General features: G+C 38.9%; 1 protein-coding gene across 6 annotated transcripts in view; it reads right to left on the bottom strand.

Annotated features, from left to right (window-relative positions):
- PEX5L (peroxisomal biogenesis factor 5 like) overlaps nucleotides 1-18750 on the bottom strand; it is a 121639-nt gene extending 102889 nt beyond the window's left edge. For 2 of the 6 annotated variants that reach the window (XM_069792658.1, XM_069792661.1), the window contains exon 1: nucleotides 18222-18749. In XM_069792658.1, the coding sequence (XP_069648759.1) occupies nucleotides 18222-18242 (21 nt within the window). In that variant the 5' untranslated portion in view covers nucleotides 18243-18749. Of the gene's footprint in view, nucleotides 1-18221 lie in introns of all 6 variants that reach the window. The other 4 variants (XM_069792664.1, XM_069792662.1, XM_069792663.1 and 1 more) reach the window with 3 other exon arrangements.
- Nucleotides 18751-20808: the final 2058 nt, after the last annotated feature.

Here is a 20808-nt window from a genome sequence, read left to right as displayed (position 1 = left end):
TATTACGTTCTTATAAGCTGTCTACAGAAATATAGTTTATAAGACAGCAATGAAATGTTTCCCTGTAGCTGCTCATCTGCACATTCATAATGCATCTGAACATCTGAAATACTTTTTTTTTTTTTTTTAAGATCTGTATCTATTCTTGGATATGAGGTTTTCATACAGAATTCACACAATATCCTGCATCCCTGATGTTTTGCACAGTTTTGTTTCGACCGCTCCCCAAATATTACTGTCTGTGTGTACGATTTCTTTACATCGATACAACCACCGACATGGTCAAAAGGTTAATACGTTGCAGGGAAGGAGGAAAGGGTTCCCAAAAGGTTATGAGACTCTCTAAGGACTTAATAGCAGTCATGATACCTGTATTCCTTTTAGATGGTAATATCTGGCAATAGACTTGCATGCTTAAATTATTAGATATGCAATTTACATTCCCCTAGTTTGCTCTCAAAGCGCCACTGTTCTGAAGCAATCCATCGCTCTGTGATAGCAAATCCAGATTTCACTGCTCAGCCTCTGAGTGTCTGGAAATGACCCTCTTTTCTCAAAGGTGGGAAATCATTCTGATTTCTGTACCTTATAGTCTCTTCTGCAAGCTGGCTGTTTCTGACTCCCTTTTGCATTTAGTCTTTTTACCACAAAATACGAAATCCTCTTAACATTTTTCCCCCCAAACTTACCTTGCAGTATTTTGGTAGCATGATATTAGCTTGCACTGGACTTTCTTCCCTGGAGCCTGGCATCAGAGTCCAAATTAGGTCATTAATCTAAAAAAGTGTAGTGGTCTCATCCTAGTCTTTGTTATGGATGTCTGCAAATTCACATCACAGAAACAATACCTTGCTTAGTCCAGTTCCAGTGTGCTCTGCAGACTCTGCTTGAGAGAAAGGCTCAGGGCTTCAATATCGGTATTGCTAATGGTCAGGACTGTACAGCTTGAGCAGTGCTGTGTCAGTATCAGGAAGCTTTTACTGTGCCTGGGTTCCTGTCAGTGCTACTAATTCAATCACTTACATATGCAGTAAATTCACATGAAAAATTAACAAATACCTAGCCAGCAGCAGTGCCCTCTGTTCTTTTTTTTCTAAAAAAACCTGTATAGCTTTCTCTTAAAATGATTGGGTTTAATGGTTTCTGCATGTTTTCAGCATGTTTTCTATTTCAGCATTTGGTGATTTATTTTTTTTTTATTGCTAAATAGCTTCTCAATATTAATCCATAATGTTATGTTATTTAGCTGTTATTTCTAATGTCTTGCATCAGGTTCTATTCTAATTACATCTGTATCATCCCTTGAACTTAAAGGGTCTCTTCAGATGTCAGAGGCGGGTATAGCTCAGCAACTTGCAGTGATCTGTTCTGTTCAACTCAAGTTATATCTTATTTTATTCTATTTTCCATCTCGCAGATAATTTTTGGTAGGATCTTTAGTAGTAATAGCTGTAAAGGCAGCACAGTGTATAGAGGGAACAGGACTCAGGACTCCCTCCTCCTGCTAAACAAGAATCCCTAGGGAACTGACATCCAAGTATCTTACCTGTCCTTATTAACTTTTTCGAGAGGCTGGTGATCTTCCCTGGAGAGCTGGTCTGGGATTGTACAAGCGGTAGCCTACAGCTCACATAGTCTAATGACAAAGAACTGCATTCAAAACTGAGAACCACTTAAAGCAAAAGCTATGGCCCTTAACAGCAGGTTTTGTTGAAACTGTCTTTCCAGGCATAGCTTAAGAAATGAGGCTGGAAGTGAATGTATATATCCTCCTCTCCCCATCGGGCAGACCGAGATCTATACCAGTTATGAAGTTGCAGTCTCTTTCTGTAGAGACAGAATGTTAAAGCAGCTGGTGACCACAGTGATATTTAGGACACCTTTGGCATATCCCTTCTCCTGTAGAAGTGCTCTAATGGCTGAGGCTGTGTGTCTCATGGCTACCTAACTGGCTGATCCACTCTCATGGCTGCTTTTTGACACTACTAAGAATCACATGGCCAAGGATGTGCTGCGGGTAATATAAAGGTGTTAATCTTAAATTCCAGTGTTCACTAAAGCATTTCATCTGAATTTAGTTACAGAGACTAAAATATCTTAATTGTCTAGAAAATGCCTCTTTCTGAGGCCTTTAATTCTTTCATCAGGTATTAGACAGTCTTTGAGATGTTACCTCATGATATTCTTCAAAATTTCAGGTTGATATGCATGCTAAATACTGTGTTAGGAACCCTTTCATGCTCCAAGTGGTGTGCTCTGTTGTTTCTAATGGTACACCCACTTTACGGCCCCTTTCTCAGAATTATTCAAACTGGTTCTACTGCTTTGAATAAACTTTTTCACTTCATACCTTTTCAAAACTCTGTATCTTGAAAAGCCCTTTGAAAATATATCAGTACAGTAGGGGTTTTTTTGCATCCCATTGCTCAACACCAGTCTGTTCCTTGTCCTCTTATAATTATCATATTATGTGTTATTAGCCTTAGAAAGCCACCCTGAAACCAAATCATCTTGTTTTAGAAAAATACTCTATGCACTACATTTATGTTTCTGCATTATATGTGAAAAATGGAGAAACCAGAATAATCTTTCACTGTAAGCGACAGGTAAACAAGACTTTCTAACCAAAGTAAGCAATGTTGACTTGTTCTTGAAGACCATATCATTTGCTAGTGTGCCCCAGTGCAGCAAACTGATTTGTGGAAATCAAGACTGGGCTTACAGTGTTATTCCATTTATCATATTTTTTTTAATTACCTTTTATTACAGATTTTGAGTATATAACAGTTATGAAGTAATGCATTGAATGAATTGCATTCCAATTGATTAGCCAGACGTAGCTGGGATTAGACTGGGACACTGTGATGCAAAAAAGTTTGTTCTAGTTTCATAGAAGCAATGGATAAAATCATGGGGGGTTCCTGTGCTATCTACTAAAACACTTGTTCAACCAGCTCCATTCTTAAAACTCTGAACCAGTGCTCAGGTTCTGAGCCTGGTTCAGAATGAGGTTTTCCTCCTCCCTGCGGCTGGAGGTTCAACCATGCCATCCTGCCCCCACTTCCATGGTGTGACTTGTGTACCCAGTGCTGTGTGCTGTTACTGGGCAGGACGCACCTGAGCAGACTTTGCTTCAGAGTTCCTTTGTTATTTTTAGTTTTCCTTATCCATTTATGGTTCTCTGTTATTGTAGTACTCATCTGCTTCACTTCTCTTACATGAATCATTGTTCTATCCATGTCTTATCAGCAATATCCCAGAAGGAAGAGTTAAATTTACTTGGCCAGGTTTCCATGTTTTGAAGAGAGCCCTCTTGTATTTGGGATTCCATTATCTGTATTTTTTTTCCAACTCCCCTACCAATTCACTTATGTGAAGGGCACTAAATCCTGTAGCATGCTGTTACACTATAATTTCTGTGTGAAATCTGGCAAAAAGCTTGGATTAAAATGTAAAGGTGACTTTTAAGATGACTTTTCGTTTTTATTGGAATAAAAATCAGCTTAGGAATTAGAAACAAAAGTGGCCTCCATAACTGCTCAAACGTGTGCTTCTATATGTTTTAATACATCTGGATAACACCCTGTGAGGATGGAAGTGCTTTTATTCCTGTCTTACTGATGGAGAACAGAGGCACGTAGAAAATAAATGCCTCGTCCAAGTTCATATAGAAAATCTGTGGCAAAGGCAAAGCAGGAACTTAACACCAGATCCCTCTGTAGTACTGCCATAACCATTGGAGGTTACTTCATTACGCATGTGGATCCAAAAAGTTATTGGACAGAACCTGCATTTAGATAAAAATACAATCTATTTGGGGCTGGTCCCAGTGTAAATGATTTGTCAGCAGCAGATAAGATCCTGTGCAGTTCCAGTGAAGGACTTAACACCTGGCACATGCACACTTGGGAGAATTTCATTTGCTAGGGAAACAGACTTCAGCTGCTATTACCTGTCCTACCAGTACCTTTCCCACATACTGAACTGTCAGGTAAGGAAGGCCCTTTGTTCCCACACACAGCTGATTATGCTAGGTCTTCGAACTTCTCTCTTTCTCCCCAGATCGGAGCCAAGTGTTGCCTTTTTCAAATCCAGTCAGTAAAAAACAGTTCCACAAAAATTGCATAGTAGACTGAGTGCTTTTCTCATCTAACCTATTGGAAGAAATGATCTAAAAATAATGGAACCTGCCTTTCTTATAGACAGAGTAGATCGTATTTAAAACCCTTCAAGTTGTATAATAGGTATTTTAATCCTCCAACTATTTCTGCAGAAAGTAGATAATGTACCACATACAAATTGAATGTAAACAGGTACAAATCCCCAAAGCAGAATTTAGCCTACTTCTATACTAGTTGTTTCTCTGTGTTCATAGAATGAAGATACTCCTTTTAATACTACTTTGAGGCAAGGAACAATGCTTCCTACTGTGAAAGATTCTAACCAAAATCCTGATTGCACTGAAATTAATGGTATCTTTGTCATTTGATTTTACTGGAACCAGGATTTCAGGATTTCACTGGATGGGGAATAGATGAACATAGAGTAGCATCTTTTTTAAATGAATCTTGCAGTACGTGAGTACATAGTGTCATGATCCTCTGCCAGTAATAAGTATTAATAAAAAGGTGACATAGGACAGAAATCTGTGATTAATTTCCTCTTTTGAAATGATGCTTCTCATATTTCAGAAATTTCAGAAATTATTTTACTGCCCATAAGAACAAATTCTGATCGACTGCCCAAAACTAAAACTGGAGGGAAACAAATGGTAACCAGATGCACTAAATAACTGTTTCTCCTGTTATTTAATAAGAACCTGTAAATATAAGTTGGAGCAGAATTTATTTAATGTCTGTAATATATTTATTTTGTCCTTTATGAAAAGGATTTAATTATATGAGGAGAAAGAAATGACAAATGTAGAACTCTTAAGCAGTGATTGTATTGCTTTTCAAGAAGTGTCAGTTATAAAGGACAAAAAAAAAAACCCACGAAAAAATATAGATGCATAATTATTTCTGACTAGTAAACTTAGAGTATTCTGTAAAGTATTAGCAGGTTTTGATAGGTATGTATTTAATTGTCAGTTGAAGTGGGAATGATAGTGCAGCCATCATCTCAGTGGTTTCAAAATAAAACATAAACCAGAATATGTTATGTAAATGTCAGTGAAAAACTAACAGTGCTAAGTTTCCACTTGTAGCTGAGTGTAAATGTGTTTCTTTTGTGCTCCTTGCTGACCGCTGTCCAGAAGATTATGCAATTGAAGCAACTACTTTCTTGTCTGCTGAAATGCTAGGTAGGATTTTAATTTTTAGAACTGATGACTTGGCAAGAAAGACTCGAAATCAAAGAACGCCTGTCGGTAGTGATATATCAAAAGCACCATGCAGGCAGTCAACTCATCATAGCTGAAAAAAAAGTTGATTGTTTATTGTGTATGAGTGTAAGCCAAGCATTCCATTTCCTTGTGAATAGAGCTGTACAAAACTCAGTAAAAACCTTACTATTCCCATGTCTTCTATTTGCAATTCTTCCGCCAATCGCAACTGTCCACTGGGCACACTATGTACATACATTTTAGCCATTTGACAAACTTTGTCTTGATATGCGTAGTCTTTCTAGTCTGTGTCTATCATGTCTGGTTGGCTATTTCAGTAACATAATCCTTCTGCTCCCTAATTCTGCAAATGGCACTTACACCAGATGGAACTTGAGCAAGTTTGTGTGCAAGAAGGAACAGTAAATACTCTCATTTGTAAATTCACATAAAATTACTTTGCTTGGTACTTAGCAAATACACAGAATATATATGCAACAATGTGAATGTTTTTTCTGTGATGATTAATGAGTCTGAGTTAATTACTTGGAATTTTATTTGAAACTTTATTTGTGATATTTGTCAGTGACTATTTGAGAAAAAGGCAGTGAAATTTTGTTACTCTTTGCCAACGATAAACCACTTTGGAAATAAGCATTCATTTTTCGTGTACTGGCAGGAAAAAGTACTTAACTCATCAAATGACCATCTTATTTCCTTGCTCAGTGAATTTAGCAATATGCTTCTGCATATCTTTGACTAGCCATTATCCAGTGATGTCACCTATTTGGAAACTCTTTGCTGGCATGATTCCTGAAATTCTGAAATATGAGTAGCAGAGTGATGCTCAGTAAACTGCAGCACAGCAACTGCTAGCAACCAAGAGCTGCAAGGCTGTAATGATATTATCAAGTTGTGATGGAGTGTTCATGGACATCTGTCTGCCTGGTACATTGAGGGATGCAAATCACAGCCATCATGATCTGAGATGGGACAGGAACCCCAGCAATCAGATCCTGAAGTAGTTTTATGAGCCTGAATTAACCCAGAAATAATTTTGTGACTCAGTCTACTAGAAGGGACTTAGGACTGACTATAAAACATGGTTTTATGATCCCTTCAAAGAAAACAGTCCAAAGTGAGTTCAGTAGTTTTTCCTGACTAGGACTGCAAAACAGAGCACTGAGCTCTTTTATTTAAGAGAATATGCTCTAAATAATGACCATGGCATTTATTTTTGGAGCTCAGGAAAGACAAGTGAGCTGGTGGTAGTATGGAGAAAAAGCTGTATCCTGGCTCTGCTGAGGTCAGGGAAAATATCCCTACTGGTTCTGATGGGTTCTAGTTTACATACTCATGCACACTCACTTCAGCTGTTACTTAAATAAATTTAAGCTTACTGTTACACAATGTTAACACAGCTGGTGATTTCAAACCCTAGGTGCCTGCTTATAGGAACATGAATACAAGATGGGGAAAAGCTTCAGTGTTTTAGCATGAACCATTGAGTTTAGCTGTATGGGGGAAATAAATTTCCTCTGATTATTAAGGTTTTACATGTAGCAAAACTATCAGTTCAGCTGAGTGGGAGACTCGATAAGGAAGCTGGCAGAGAGAGTATTCAAACTGTAGAGCTCAGCTCTACAAGTAGTCAAAATGATGTTTTGGACTAGGCAATAGAAGCAGTGAAACTAATTTTTTAGTGCCTGTATGGCGCTCTTAGCACAATGTTGCTGAAGCTGTGAAGAAAATCAAGTCCTCTACAGCCATAACAGGAAGACTTTCGACTTCTTGAAGTTGAGGATTTGGGTCTTACTGAACAAGAGTCAGGGTTTTTTTCTGCTGAAGTCAGAGAAATTTCAGAAGACAAGGAGGGTGTTGTTGCTAGGTAATTGAGGTTCAGTCTTCTGCTCTCACAGGCAGCATGTCATACAAAGTCTTTCATAAATTGATTGTGTTTCATCTTTAAATTAGTTTTTTTGCCTCCACTACTCCAGTTGGAAGGCTATTGGAAATCTTGATTGCTCTAATGATCAGAAACCTTCTTCTAATTTCCAACCTAAATTTACTCACAGCCGGTTAATATCCATTTGTTCCCATGCCAGTTTTGTCCTTAGCTAATTTAGGTTTTTCCGTATCTGGTGTTTATCTCCCTGATGCATTTACATGCTGTGATTATGCTCCTGCTGAGCCGTCATTTTGCTCAACAAAATTAGCCAAAACCCTTTTGGTCTCTTCTCATAAGACAGACTTTCCCTTCTTGATCATCCTCCTTTGGACCTGTTTCCATGCTTCTCTTCTTGACTGAACTGTACAAGATTCTCAATTGAAATTTGCTAGTGGCATTGATATTTTCCTTACTAATCTGGAAAAAACTCTTCTAATAATAGAAATGCCTGTCTTTTTTATAGCTATATCATATTGATGACTTATAGTCATCTTGTATGTATGTGCAAGTCTTTCTTCCTAATCATTTCTAAATGATAGTTTACAGCTTAGGGTAGACATTTTTTTGTTATTGATGTTCAACAGCATATTGTGCTGTTAAATTTAATTGTATTTGTATTGTTGAAATTCACACAGTTCCCTCTGCCTGAAACTCATCAGTACTAATGAAGTTTCCCAAAACTGATGATGTTTCTCAGCATTGAGTAATCAACAAGCATAGTCAACATCTTCCTCTTTCTAGTATGTTTATGGATGAAACATCAGACATCACTACCAACAATCATCCACAAAGACCCTCCCTATTAAGCCTTCCTCAGTCTGACAGTCCTTCCTTTAATGCTCTATTTTTCATTTCCCCATGAATGAGTTTCTTGCCCTCTTTACAGATTTTCTACTATTCCTTACTTCTCAAGCTTCACTAATAATTTCTTTTGTGACACCCTAACAAATGCTTACCAAAGATCATATAGCTCAAGTCAGTTACATCTCCCTTGCCTATTGCCTAAAACCGCAGTTATGATAACAGAAAATGCTGTCAAGTTTGCCTGACATTATCTTCTCTTGATAAATGCAAATAGCATTTTTTCCATTTTTCTGTGTACGTTTATTTTCCTTAAAGTCTGTCCCCTAAAACCTTGCAGATTATGGATAGCCATGTGGGTATCTGGGCTGTTGTCTTACCATTTTTCTCACCTTATCTTAAATCTTGATGTATTTTCTATCGTCCTATCGTATGATACTATGTCTGGATTCATAACTAGGCTATTAAATATTTGCTACCAAGTCTTCCATTTCATACACTAGTTCCATCAGCAGTTTGGGACAGAGATTGTACAGTGTACCTCCTCATGAGCTTTTGCTTCACACGTCTGTAATAATTGCAGGATTCATACCCTCATAACCATTTTTGGTTTGCACCGCAAATTAGGTTATCCATAATATGAATGCCACTTTGAGTATGTTTTGCTTCCACCCCCTTCTTAATCATGTGGCTGAAAAACTTTCAATAGTTGTTTTAATACACTTTCAAGATCTAAATAAGCTTTACTTAGGCAACTTGTACTCTTTTCTTCTGCCTTTGAGGAGCACTTTATCTCCATTCCTTGTGTGTTCTTGGCTTAGTCTTAACGTCTTAACAATTGAAAATATTAGTTCTGAAGCTTCTTACAAAATTTCCCCCCACTTTCTTGGAATCCAGGTTCCTAATGTGACCAACACCTTTGGTTTTCTATCTTTCCTGAACAGCACGTAATTTTTTATTGTGAGTGCTTCAGGGATAAGTGTTCTTTCACTGTTTTTATGTAGTGTCCAGCTGTTTTCTAATAATTCAGATCCCTTTGTTTTGTTGCACAGGTTCAGGCAAGCCTATGCATCCCTTCCAGTTTTATATACCTTGCCATATTGTGTACATTACCTCGATTAAATACAGTGATAATATTAACAATGTTTTCTACTGTTCAGAACAACAACAGCACTTCCTTCCTAGTTTCCGTTCTTTTGCTTTATTTTTTGCTCTGTTGTGCATCATCATTTTCCTCCTTTCATTTATCTAACATTCTTCTTTGTATTCCTTTTTCAAAGCCTTCTTAAAATTGTCCTGGTTCTTGGAAGGACTGTTAGATGACGAATAGCAAAAGATGAAAGATCTCATCTACATCTGAAGCCTGAAACTGCAAAATTATCTTCCTTGTTAAACTTCAGTGAATGACAGCAGAAATAACTTGTCACTTTGATGAGACACATGTCAAGCTACACTTACTATTATTTCATTAATCGCTTCTATGACATTTCTGTCATTACTTCTATGACAATAGTGTCTAAGGCCTTAGTGAAGACTAAGGCCATCCTTCTACTTTACATAAATAATATTAATCTGTTCTTCTGTGTAAAATTCCAGATACTGACTTTTTTTTTCAGATCTTCCTATTAGGGGATGCTCCCTTAGATTTTAAAAAGCTGTGACAGATTACTATTGCATCAAAATGTGATGTTTTCTCTCAGTTTTACATAACACTCAAAAATACTCAAAAAGCTTCTATTTATTATAGTCTTTGCTTCATCCTACCTTAATATTAGGAAACTTGACCTCAGTAAATTCTGTGACCTTAAATTCTAATATTCAGTGTTGCTTATTGAGAAACAGATCTCTATATTCCAGGGTAGGCTTAAACAGGCAGGTATTATCTCTTAACTGACTTTTAATGAACAGTGAGTAAGAGTTCCTGAACCTTTTTCTTGATACAGGTACCAGTTAGAAAACGTTGAATTAGAAAATGCAATTTGTAACCGCTTTTCTGTGCCTATTCAGGACATGCTGTATTCTCTACTTTACACTGTAACTTTGGAACACGACTGGTGACGTTAGGAAGACAGCGATATGTGAAAAAGGCTTGGAAGCCATTTATTCTCTTATTTACATCAGTATAATTTCCACTTTCATTCATTCATGTAAAGATAGATACAGCTGGCTCTAATGTTGGTAAGGCAAATTTTAAAGTTTATTTCTTCAGCTTTTGAAAACTAGTCTATAAAGTGAAATGACGGATCTAAGGGGGAAAAAAAAATAGAAAGAAAAATTTGACTGGCCCTAAAATAAATGCATGTCAGAATCGTTCTGAACTTTTCATTTCTAAATGTCAGTGGATAAGAGTATTTGAATTTCTTTTACGTATCTCATAACAGAAAACAAAGTCTTAATGTAATCAAGAAAGATTGTTTGTCTGAATTCATCGCACAGTACTTTCCTTATCACATAGGCTTTCGCTATTATACTGACAGATTCTAAATGCATAGCTGTTATTTTGTATGTTAATTGAAAAATGCTGTCCAAAGATGTTTGTATTCATGTGACTTGTATTATATTCAACATCCATATTAGGACAAGAGGTGTTTTAAGGAATTGATATGAAATTAACAGTGGCAAGTTACCAGAAGATAGTAGACTGCTCTAAGACAAGTGAACATGAGACAGTAGAGTGTTCCCTTATTTTACAAAGAAAGTCACAAAGACTGTAGTGCGGTTATTTTTCTCTAGGGATTGCCAAAATAGATAAGCATGTGAGAAAAGAGAGTTTGTGGAGGCTGGTCTACCCTACAAACATGTTGTAGTGGCTGGAGGCAAAAAGTCGGGTTGCTCTTTTAAAGCCTGCTACTTCCCTTTTCTTGGTGGTCGCCTATTGTCTCCTAATCTAGATTTAGTTTGTGAGCAGTGAGCTCTGCTGGCAGCCATCAGTTTGCTGCTTTTCTACTCGTGACAGTGAACTTCGCTGTGGAACATTTTTGCCTTGTGACCAAGTGCTGCTGAGAGGTGACCCAGACCCCGCTGCACGTAGCATGCAGTCATGACATGGGTACGCTTGGATGCCCTACTGTAGGCAGCATGAATGAAACTGCAGTGCAAATGTGGTAGGAGGCAAAACATTTCAAGAAAGCTGTCAAACCCAGATAAGGAGGAGAAAATGAACAAACAGGAGAGAGTAAGAGAAGAAACACTGGCAAATCTGTCTGAGTGTCTTGATGGGCCATGGAGAAGTGGAGGAAGGAAACTTGGGGCTTACATCTATTATGCCAACCTGACAGGAGTTTAATCAAAAATGTTTGGGAGGAACTGCAGTAATGCTGAGATGTGACTAATCATGCAAAGTTTGGAAAAAATCACATTCAGGGACTACTGTTAAACTTTGGGTTGTGTTTTCTATTCATGGGGATAGCTAATCTGATGAGACATGTTTTTCTTCCATTCAGTATAATAAGTTTCAATTACTTGATATTTTAGAATTTACTTTGTTTATATGCAAATAAACCATTGGAAGTGAAACTCATGCACCAATGACTCAGAATTTCAAAAGCCTCAGAAGAAAGCAATGAAATATCATACTGTTCACAATAATTGTAACCTGGTAGAAGAATTTGCTGAATATGGTCTTTATGATCCTTAGGCATTTTGTTAGTAATATTATTGGACAATGATGAAAATGCATAACTACAGAAAGTCACCTCCTAGTTTACATGTCATGACACCCGATTTGGAAGACAACTACTTCTCTCAGTTTTGCAGTATCAGCTATTTCTGAAATAGACTGTGCAAACTTACATTCTCTGATACAAATAACTAGTAGATACTTCCTGTGCTGGGTATGTAAGAAAAAAAAAACTGGTCAGATTCATTCTAAGCACTATTCCAATGTTTTTACCATTTTCATTTCTAACTATTGCAAAAAGGGTAGCAAATTAAACTAGATAGATACTTTTAAACAGATGGTTTAGCCATCAAACCCCTTTCTTAAAAGTTTTTGGACAATCAGCTTGCTTAGAAAAAAGATTATTATTAATTAGGAATTATTTTCTACAGATGAATGTTTATGAGACTGCATTTCCTAAAGGGAACTCTAAATTTCTGTATGTGGTTATCTTACCTTTCCCATCCTTTCATGCACCTTGTCCTACTTGAGTATTTCATCCTGATCTAGCTTGTGGACTTTTTTCCAACTTTTTGACCTCCTTTGCATAGCAGTTTCATCTACATTCTTCCATTCTGAGACTGCTGGCCTGCCTTTTTCACTCTCTGATATATTAACAGTGGGTCCCATTAACTAATTAGTTTTCAAACAAGCATAAACCTAAACTTTCAAACAAGTGTAAGCTAAGTAATCAAAATAGACTCTCTCTCTCTCCCTCCCATCTTTGCCCCGTAGATCTTCATGCAGCTGAGTATTTTGCTATTGATCATCAATCCTTGGTTTTAGTAGTTGTACAGGTGCATTTTAGGGTATTTGAAAACATGATTAAAAAAAAATAACTGATATTCAAGCTTAGCCTACATGCTAGGTAATCAGAGTAGACAACATAGGTGGGGCAAAATGGCTGCATGGAAAGGTGACTGGGCTTGCTGAAGCTATATGATGAAGCTAGAAGTAAAATCTAGGTTTCTAGATGTGTAGTTTAAAGAACTAGCAACTGCATCATGCTGTCATAAATTGTGACAATAGTGGTAGATTTTTTAAAAATACAGCATCATTTCTTGAGTAAACAGTGCCTCTTTTGTGAAAGCTATATACTGGGTTTAGACTAACATATTTATATAAATGAACGACGCTGCTAGGGACTGTTGCTTTTCTGTGTTTTGAATGAATTTAATTCCAGAATAGAGGGATGGATCCTTATTTAGTTAGTAAGAGTTCCTCTTAATTTGCATTCAGCAAAAATACACTGTGTGCCAAGAGTTTCAGAGCCTTTGCAAGATTTTCTGCTAGGTTCTTGTAAAACTGCCTAACAGCTTCAAGGAACACTTCTCTATATCGGCATTACAAACACTCACGATTTGTACAGTTTCAGTACGTGTCTTAGCCAAAAGCAGTATATCACCTACTTTCTTTGAATGAACTTGTTTCAATGAAAGCAAGCTCATTATTTTTAGCTTATTTCATTTATAAGCAGTTCATAATCTGCTGTTCAAAACCTGAAAAGCTACTAGCGAATAACTGGAAAATATCAAGACAAAATGGAAAACATACCATTGTAAACACTACCCTAGTATTGTGAATACTTCTAGAAAAGGCTTGTAATAATGAAAAATTATCAGTTTATCATAATGGAATTTCTGCTAGGCTAGGAGTTATGATTCATTGACATCAGTAGGGATCAGTTAGCATTCCAGCTATGTGCCCAGATTTTTAGAATTTTGTAGCTTTAAAGTTATTAAGTTTATGTTGATCATAACAGCTGAGCAAAGATTCAGTTTAGCATTGAGTTTAATTTTATGTTGTGCATATTCTTTGTGGGCTGTTTTATTCATGTACAAAACGCATAGCTGAGAGATTACTTTTTTATTCATCATTGATTAATAGCTTGGGTTTTATTTATTTTAGGTGCCAGTGTAACCAACACTATTGCAGTATTTTTAATAGGTTACCAAATAAGTAAAGATGGGACTTGTATCTGCAGCTAATCTTGAGACAGTTCTGCTTCGCTTCTCCCAGTGAGTTAGTTAGCTGTGTCTTAAGTGTTGGGAAATCAGTGCAAAAATGTTTTTTATAACTCCTAAAATATTTAGCAATGCTTTTCAGGCCCAGTAAAACATGTGAAGCTCTTGAGGTTTCATCTTGCAAGAATTTTCATGTGTTCTTAGCTATTTTTCTGCAGACCCACTACTATCGTAGGTCAGTGTTTGACAACTGAAATCTTACTGAAATGCGAATGATTAATAGAGATCGTTTCATGTAAATATGAACTGCCAATGGTAGGATGTTAAATATGTTCAATAATACAGAACACAACACAACAATTAAGGACATGATGTTGATTGCCTATGCAATTAAAAGTTTAGGAGACCAACTATCTCATCTGGAACTTGGCCAAAGCATCATGACTAACAAGCCTGTTCTTGCAAAAAATTGCCAGAGGAACTCTGATAGCCATGTGTGGTCAAGATTTCTGCTTTATGTAAATGAAACCATCTCAAAACATAACACTACCATACGTAAACTCCCATGCCAACATTTGGCAAAGCACTACTTCTGTTCAAACATTTGGGGTGGAGAAAGCTGACTATATACAGCATCAAGACAAACAGTTTTGAAAGCATTTATTTTTAATTTCCTAGGAAGCCAAATGCTGCTGAAAATCCCATTCTATGATTGTAATTTACCCTCCATCCATTTATATAACTTTCATAAAAGTCAATGGGAGGGACTGGTACCAGGTATATAATATACTGTAAAAACTTCAAAAACATCTTATTGTTGGTTGTTAAAATGATAGACATTTTAGAACAGTGACTGTGGGATGAACTCAGTTTATGTTCTGCTTCCATCTGGCCCGCTACTGTTTCCGTGAAGAAGATGGAAAACAGCACACATTGGGTTGCACACGTTGTCCTAACAGAGAAATACTCTCTCTCACACCTGTACAGTTGAGCATTTAGACTCGGTTCTTTTGCCAGATCTGTGTAATCCCAGGGTGTGCTCCTGTAACCATCAGGTTTGCCCCATTGGAGCCTAAGTTTACTGAATTAAACAGGACTTCTTACGTAACAGAAATTGCATGTTTGTAGGCAAATAGATAGCCTCTGCATCTCATCTGAAGTTCTCTTTCTTGTGCAAAAGCCCCACCTTAAAGGCTCAGGCTTCAGGAGGTAGCGATGTGCCTTAGAACCTATGCCAGTCCCTGTTATGTTTTAGACAGTTAACTGTGTAAATGGAACAGGCTGGTAAATACAGCTAAATCAAATGCTTATGCTTATTATGATAGTGAAATAGCTTTGAAAGAGCTCCTGTGGCACTGTACTTCTCTGCATCCTATTTGTGTTTGTGGTGCGGGCTCTGTGGAAGGCCGCTTTGCCTTTCTCCTACTATTTCATGTGAAAGCGTGCAGTGCACAACTAACACGAAAGATAGTCCTATAAAGGTACCCGGAAATGTAAAGACAGTGGTTGAACCAGTAACATAGTTTCTTTTTAGATTTTTTTTTTTCTTTTCTTTTTTTTTTTTTTACTGTCTTTGGAATTTTAGCTTAGGACATCTTCAGTATTTCTGTGTTGTGAGGATACATTTATAAAACAGTAAGAGGGAAATCTAAATGTAGGTCTTTGGAATAAATTAAGCGATTTTCTGTGATTCAGACCCCCCCCCCCCAATCTGTACCATACACTAAGAATTAAGAAGAGATACACATATTATGGCCTGATGTAGTAACGTACTTTAGCTGCTTGCTGAACTTCTGCAGTGCTTAAATACAAAGTTTATTTCATCTACGCTTGCAGACTTTACTGAGCTTAGTCAGAAATTCCCCACTGAAGCTGATAATGCTTGATGCCTATTGAAGATGGGTAAATTCTCAATCTCTGTCATTATGCTTATTACATTGTTACAGTTGCTAATGTTGTCACCTTTCAGAAGTCTTCCAAGAATTAGCTGAGTTACAGTAGGTTATTAGTAAAACATTGGCTCTCTAAACATCTTTTAAAGTAATTGGACTAAGGAATTATTTCTGCAGGTTTTACTTTTACATCTGAGAACAAAACACTAGGAAAAAGGGGAATGACGACTGGCATTCTAAATCAGATCCTACATTTGATCACAATAACTTCAGAAGAGTCTTTGCCTTAAAGAGTGTAGGATCAGGCGTTATATATTGGCATATCATTTTGCATTTGGATCTATAAAGTTAGATGCTTACGTGCCCAGGTAGGGTCCAGCTAAACACTCCAGTTTCACTTTAAAAAGCGGCAGCTCTGTGAGTGTTCAGTGTCTTTAAAAACAAAATTGTTATTGTTTAGGAGTCCAGGTACTGACTTAGGTGCCTAACTTATTCCACCCAAGTCTGGATATTTTTATGGTTCACCTTATTTTAGATTAGCAGGTAATTGCAAATGGTTTTCCTTAAGTTAGTAGAAGTCTTACCAGAAGTCTTGGAGATATTAAGAAAGGACCCATAATGCTTAGGATGTGTCTACATTTTTGTTACCATGTGGTTTGATACTGTATTTGTATGGTAACTTTGATAGTTTGTGTTCCAACAGGTTTTAATAAACATTACAGTAGATCATTTCATTGCAAAGAAATTAGCTCTTTATTGTCGTTTTCTGACTCACTTAAAGGCTCTAATTAAGAATATAGTAAACATGAAAATCTCTCTTAATGCTTTAGGCTTTTTTAGGTGTTATCTGAAGAACATTAATGCTTCCTGCTAGGACAGAAATATATTTAAAAGTTTGGTTGATGAACTCAGGTGGGTTTTTATTTTTAACAATGATGAGTGTACTTAATATGAATAGTATTTTTAATTCAGCAAACTTATAAACAGAATTTGGTTAGAATTTGATTACATTTGGGCTACAAAAGTAAAAATATTTTGAAAGAAAAAAATTTAAAGGACGTCAGTCACAACATATGTGCATGTTTTGACCTGATTTTGCTATTGCAAGTTTGATTTCAGCCTTTTAATGACTCAGAAAATTTACAATGCTGCCAGACACCTCAATATTCCATTACACTTCCTTTTAAAAAGTGTTGTACGTTTGTCAAAACCTTGCAATATATTACTCATAGCAAAGAACTTCTGGTTTCTTAAGGGTATAAATACCTATTTGGCAATGTCCAATTCAGTATCGTTAGTTATAGAATTGTTTTTGTGTTACCATAAAACAATGCACACTTTAACCTTATTATCAGAAATAAATAGTAATACGTATACTCCTGCCACTGATTACATTTCTTGTTAAAACCTGTTTTCTCTCCTATCACAAGCAATATTATGACACATTATTTATCATTGTTGAGATCAGATGACACAAACATGAAAGAGTAACTGGTATCATTCAGTTCTGGAAAGCAGAGTGCTGAATCAGAGTCCTCACTTAACTCATATACATTGTACACAATCCTGTGTTTGACATTGACTTAAGCTTAACGTCCCTGATGACCACTCAACAGATTTTTAAATGCTGTGCACAGAATCCCACCAAACAGAAGTGGTCAGCTTACACTTACTAAAAGTGCAGTTTCTCTGTAAACAGCCTTAGTACTAACAACACTACGTGCCAGGCTGGTGCCACTGTACGTGATAAAAACATTTGATCATTCCTGGCAATGAACACAAAGCCAGATTTGGGTCCAAAAGCAAAGAAATGAATTTGGGAGATCAGTGTAAACCTTTACCCCACTTTGGCATTTCCTCCTCCTTCAAAATAGACTTGGCCTTCCAAGGAAGAGCCATGTGAAGGAGAGCAGGAATCAAGGTTAAAGTCATCACGTCCAAGGCACTAATATGGTTTTATCGGGGAGAAGCATTTTCAGCTACGGCGATGTGGATCAATAGGATCATGAGGCAAGATTTCTGCCTGAAATGTTGAAGTCACTTAGACATGTGTTTCAGTTCATTCTACAAAGTCATTCTGGGGCTCAGCAAAATCAATCCTCATCCCATGTTGGGAGGGAAGAATAGAAATCCATCACCTCTAAACACAACACACTGTGCAAATTGACGGCTTAAGTGTGGCACGAAATTTTTGCAGATTTTGCAAAGCAAGTGCTCTGTCTTTTCCCTTATTGTTTGCCCTTCACTTGACATACAGGAAGAGATGCATCAAGAGGATGGCAGGAGACATGTGTCACTTACAGCATGCCATAACAATGTTTGCCCTGGAATGCTCCCTTGAATCTGTTTGAACAAGCAGGCATAATAAATGAATAAATATAGACAAAACTTCACCTAGTTACAAAGTTGATAGAACCCCTTTTCCATCCTCCCCCTTGATCCGAGGTAGCCCCAGGCAAGCTATTCCCTTCAGCCCTGAGTTGGAGCGCCACGATCATACTGCACCAGTTCACTTGTTGCACAGTGCCAAGGTGGCATCTCCCCTCCGCTCAACCCACAGAAACTTCACAGAATCACGTTCCAGCGGAGCCCGTTCAAAGGGCTTCTCCTCTCCAGCCTGCTTGCAGCCTCTTACCTGCATGTGTCCCTGGTACATTCTGCTTTGTCTGGTTCAGGTGCCCCTCAGGCCGACAGGTTGTGTGTACGCTGGGGTGGGGGCACTTCTCCCGTGCACTCGACTAAAAGAAAGAGGGGGGAGGAAAAAAAAAAAAAAAAAAAAAAAGCCTAACCCTGAAAGAGCTATTTTTCGCAAAAGACTCAGTTTGTCCTGGACGTTCCTTGACTGCTTTCAGTAACCCGGTGATCCGGGCTGCTTTCTTCTCTCCTCTCGCTTCCCTTCTGCCTCTCCCTGCCTCTCGCTCCCTTTTTAATGCGGTGCTGCAAACTGCAAAGGAGCTGTTCCTCGCGGGGTGCTGGGGGGAGGCGGGCCGGACCCAGGCGGCGGCGGCAGCGGCGGCTGCGGGGCCGCCGGGCGGGGAGCGCCGCGGGGCGGAGCGGAGCGGGGCCGCCCGCTGCCGGGCCTCGCCCGCCGCGCCGCTCCGCGCCTCGCTTCGTCCCGCTGCCAGCCGCCCCGGCCTGCCCGCCCGGCGGCCCCGGCGGCCCTCCCCCGCCTCCCGGAGGCAGCCCCGGCCTCCCTGCCCCCTTCCCTCCTCCCTCCTTCCTTCTCTCCTCCCTCCCTCCTTCTTTCCCTCCCTCCCTCCGGCCGCAGAGGGAGCGAGCGGCATCCGGGGAACGCGCGGAGCCCCGCGGAGTGCCGCGGCCACCGGGCGGAGCCCTGCCGGCGGCCCGGGGGCGGGGGAACGGCGGTCCCCCGGCCTCGCCAGGGGCTGGCGGCTTCCACTGCAGCAATTGAAAAAATAGAAAAAGAAAAAAAAACAGCGAGCGTAACAACAACAACAAAAAAACCGGAGCGTCCCGGAGGCAGAACACGGCAAAACCTGGATCTGGCACACGGAGCCTCCCGCATGGCCGCGAGTTTTGCCTCCTGGCGTGGAAGGAGAGGGGGCGCGCAGGGGAAGGGGCCCGAGTGCGGGCGCATCGCGGGGAACGGCCGCCTCCAAGCCGGGGGTCGGCCGCGCCCCGCTCGCAGCCCTCGCCCACCGCTGCTGCAGCTGGAAGGGGGCTGCTTGCTGCTGCCTGCGGCGCTGGAAAAGTTTGGCGTTGCAGAACGAGAGGGTTGTCTAGGCTGCGGTCGTCATTAAACCGAATTTTAGTAAACCGCTTGGGCCAGGTGCTCTGCGCGTGAAGAGCAAACGTGATCTGTCGTGATGCGCAGAAAATACCAGGACACTTTTGTTCCGGCTTGGTAATGTTTTTCAACACTTACCAAAGATACTGTCCTATAGAAAAAAATCTGGTAACAGCCTGTACGTGCAAAATTCTGACCTTGTAAACTGACACAACAGGCCTGGCTAAATCCTGCAAGCGACACCCGCATCAGCTTGGATCCAGCTTTTGCCTCCTATCCCCCACCTCAAACCTTAAACTTCTCATCTGCTAAAAAGAGCAGCTGCTTCAGTTTCATTGCAAATTTCTGTCCCACCCAGTGTATCTATATTCGGTAGCACAGAAAACATCCAGCGCCTGGAATTTGCTAGATTGTATAATTTCTTGGCTCTGAGCTCTCAGGTCTTACTACTAAACCACACGAAACTTTATGATGCTTTTGATTGACCAGAGTAATCCAACCTTAAGCGTGTTCCAGTACTAGAGCAACGCAAAATAGATTTCTTATTCCTGAAACCAGCACATTTGTATCATCACAGCTCTCATTTCAGCTGACTAAATATGCCTTTTTGAAGTGTTCCTATTCAGCTAAAAGAAATGGGGTTTTGCAGAACACGAGTTCGTAAAGTCGTCAGTGATGGTACAAGCAAAATCTAGCCAATTATTTTTTTTCACTTAAGCTTGAGAGTTCTATTTTTTAGATAGATAGCAAAAGTGGCAGTTCTTACATCCAATGAATATGTATCCAGCTCACTGAGATTTTCAGAACAGCCTAGGAGTTTAGCCATGTATTGGTGACAAAAGGAAGTAAGAAATTAATATTTTTTGTCTAAATCCCTTAAGCTGCTTTGAAAACCTCAATTAAGAGCTGATGAGCTTAAAATACTTCTTTGGGATTGTCCATACATGTTAGACGTATCTTACTGTGTAGTACAGAAGGTGACTGCACTTACATAGATGAAAATACCACATTTGAATTATTGTGGCTTCACTTCAAATATAAAATTTGGAGTACTGATTTTTCAGATATAAATATCTGGCTGCCTTTGTGCTTAATTTAGAAGAAAGTTTAGGTCTAGATGAAAAAAAGCAAATCCTATTTAAACTTGGAGCCTTGGTGTCTTTGCTGTTTGTTGAACACGGATGTATTAGACTCTTAAGCTTTTAGTAATCTTGAAGGTGCACTTTTTCGCTCTGGCTACAGTAGATCCAGATTATCCTTTCCTGGGTTAGAGTGTAAGTTTCCTACAGTAGCTGAATGTTTTAAGGCAGATGAAAATCTCTTTGTTGTTGTTGTTGTTTTAAATACAGGGCTCTTTTGTTTTTCTCAGGGGAGAAGCTGGGGTAAATTTGTCAACGCCAGTGTGTAGCGGTATCTATTTTTTCTAAATCTAAGTATATGCATAATGATTTAAATTTTTCCTACAGGGTAGGAA

Source organism: Haliaeetus albicilla, chromosome 9 (assembly GCF_947461875.1).
Source record: "Haliaeetus albicilla chromosome 9, bHalAlb1.1, whole genome shotgun sequence".
Lineage (NCBI taxonomy): Eukaryota > Metazoa > Chordata > Aves > Accipitriformes > Accipitridae > Haliaeetus > Haliaeetus albicilla.
Note: the sequence above shows the minus strand (reverse complement) of the source record. Positions and strands in the feature narration are given on the sequence as shown.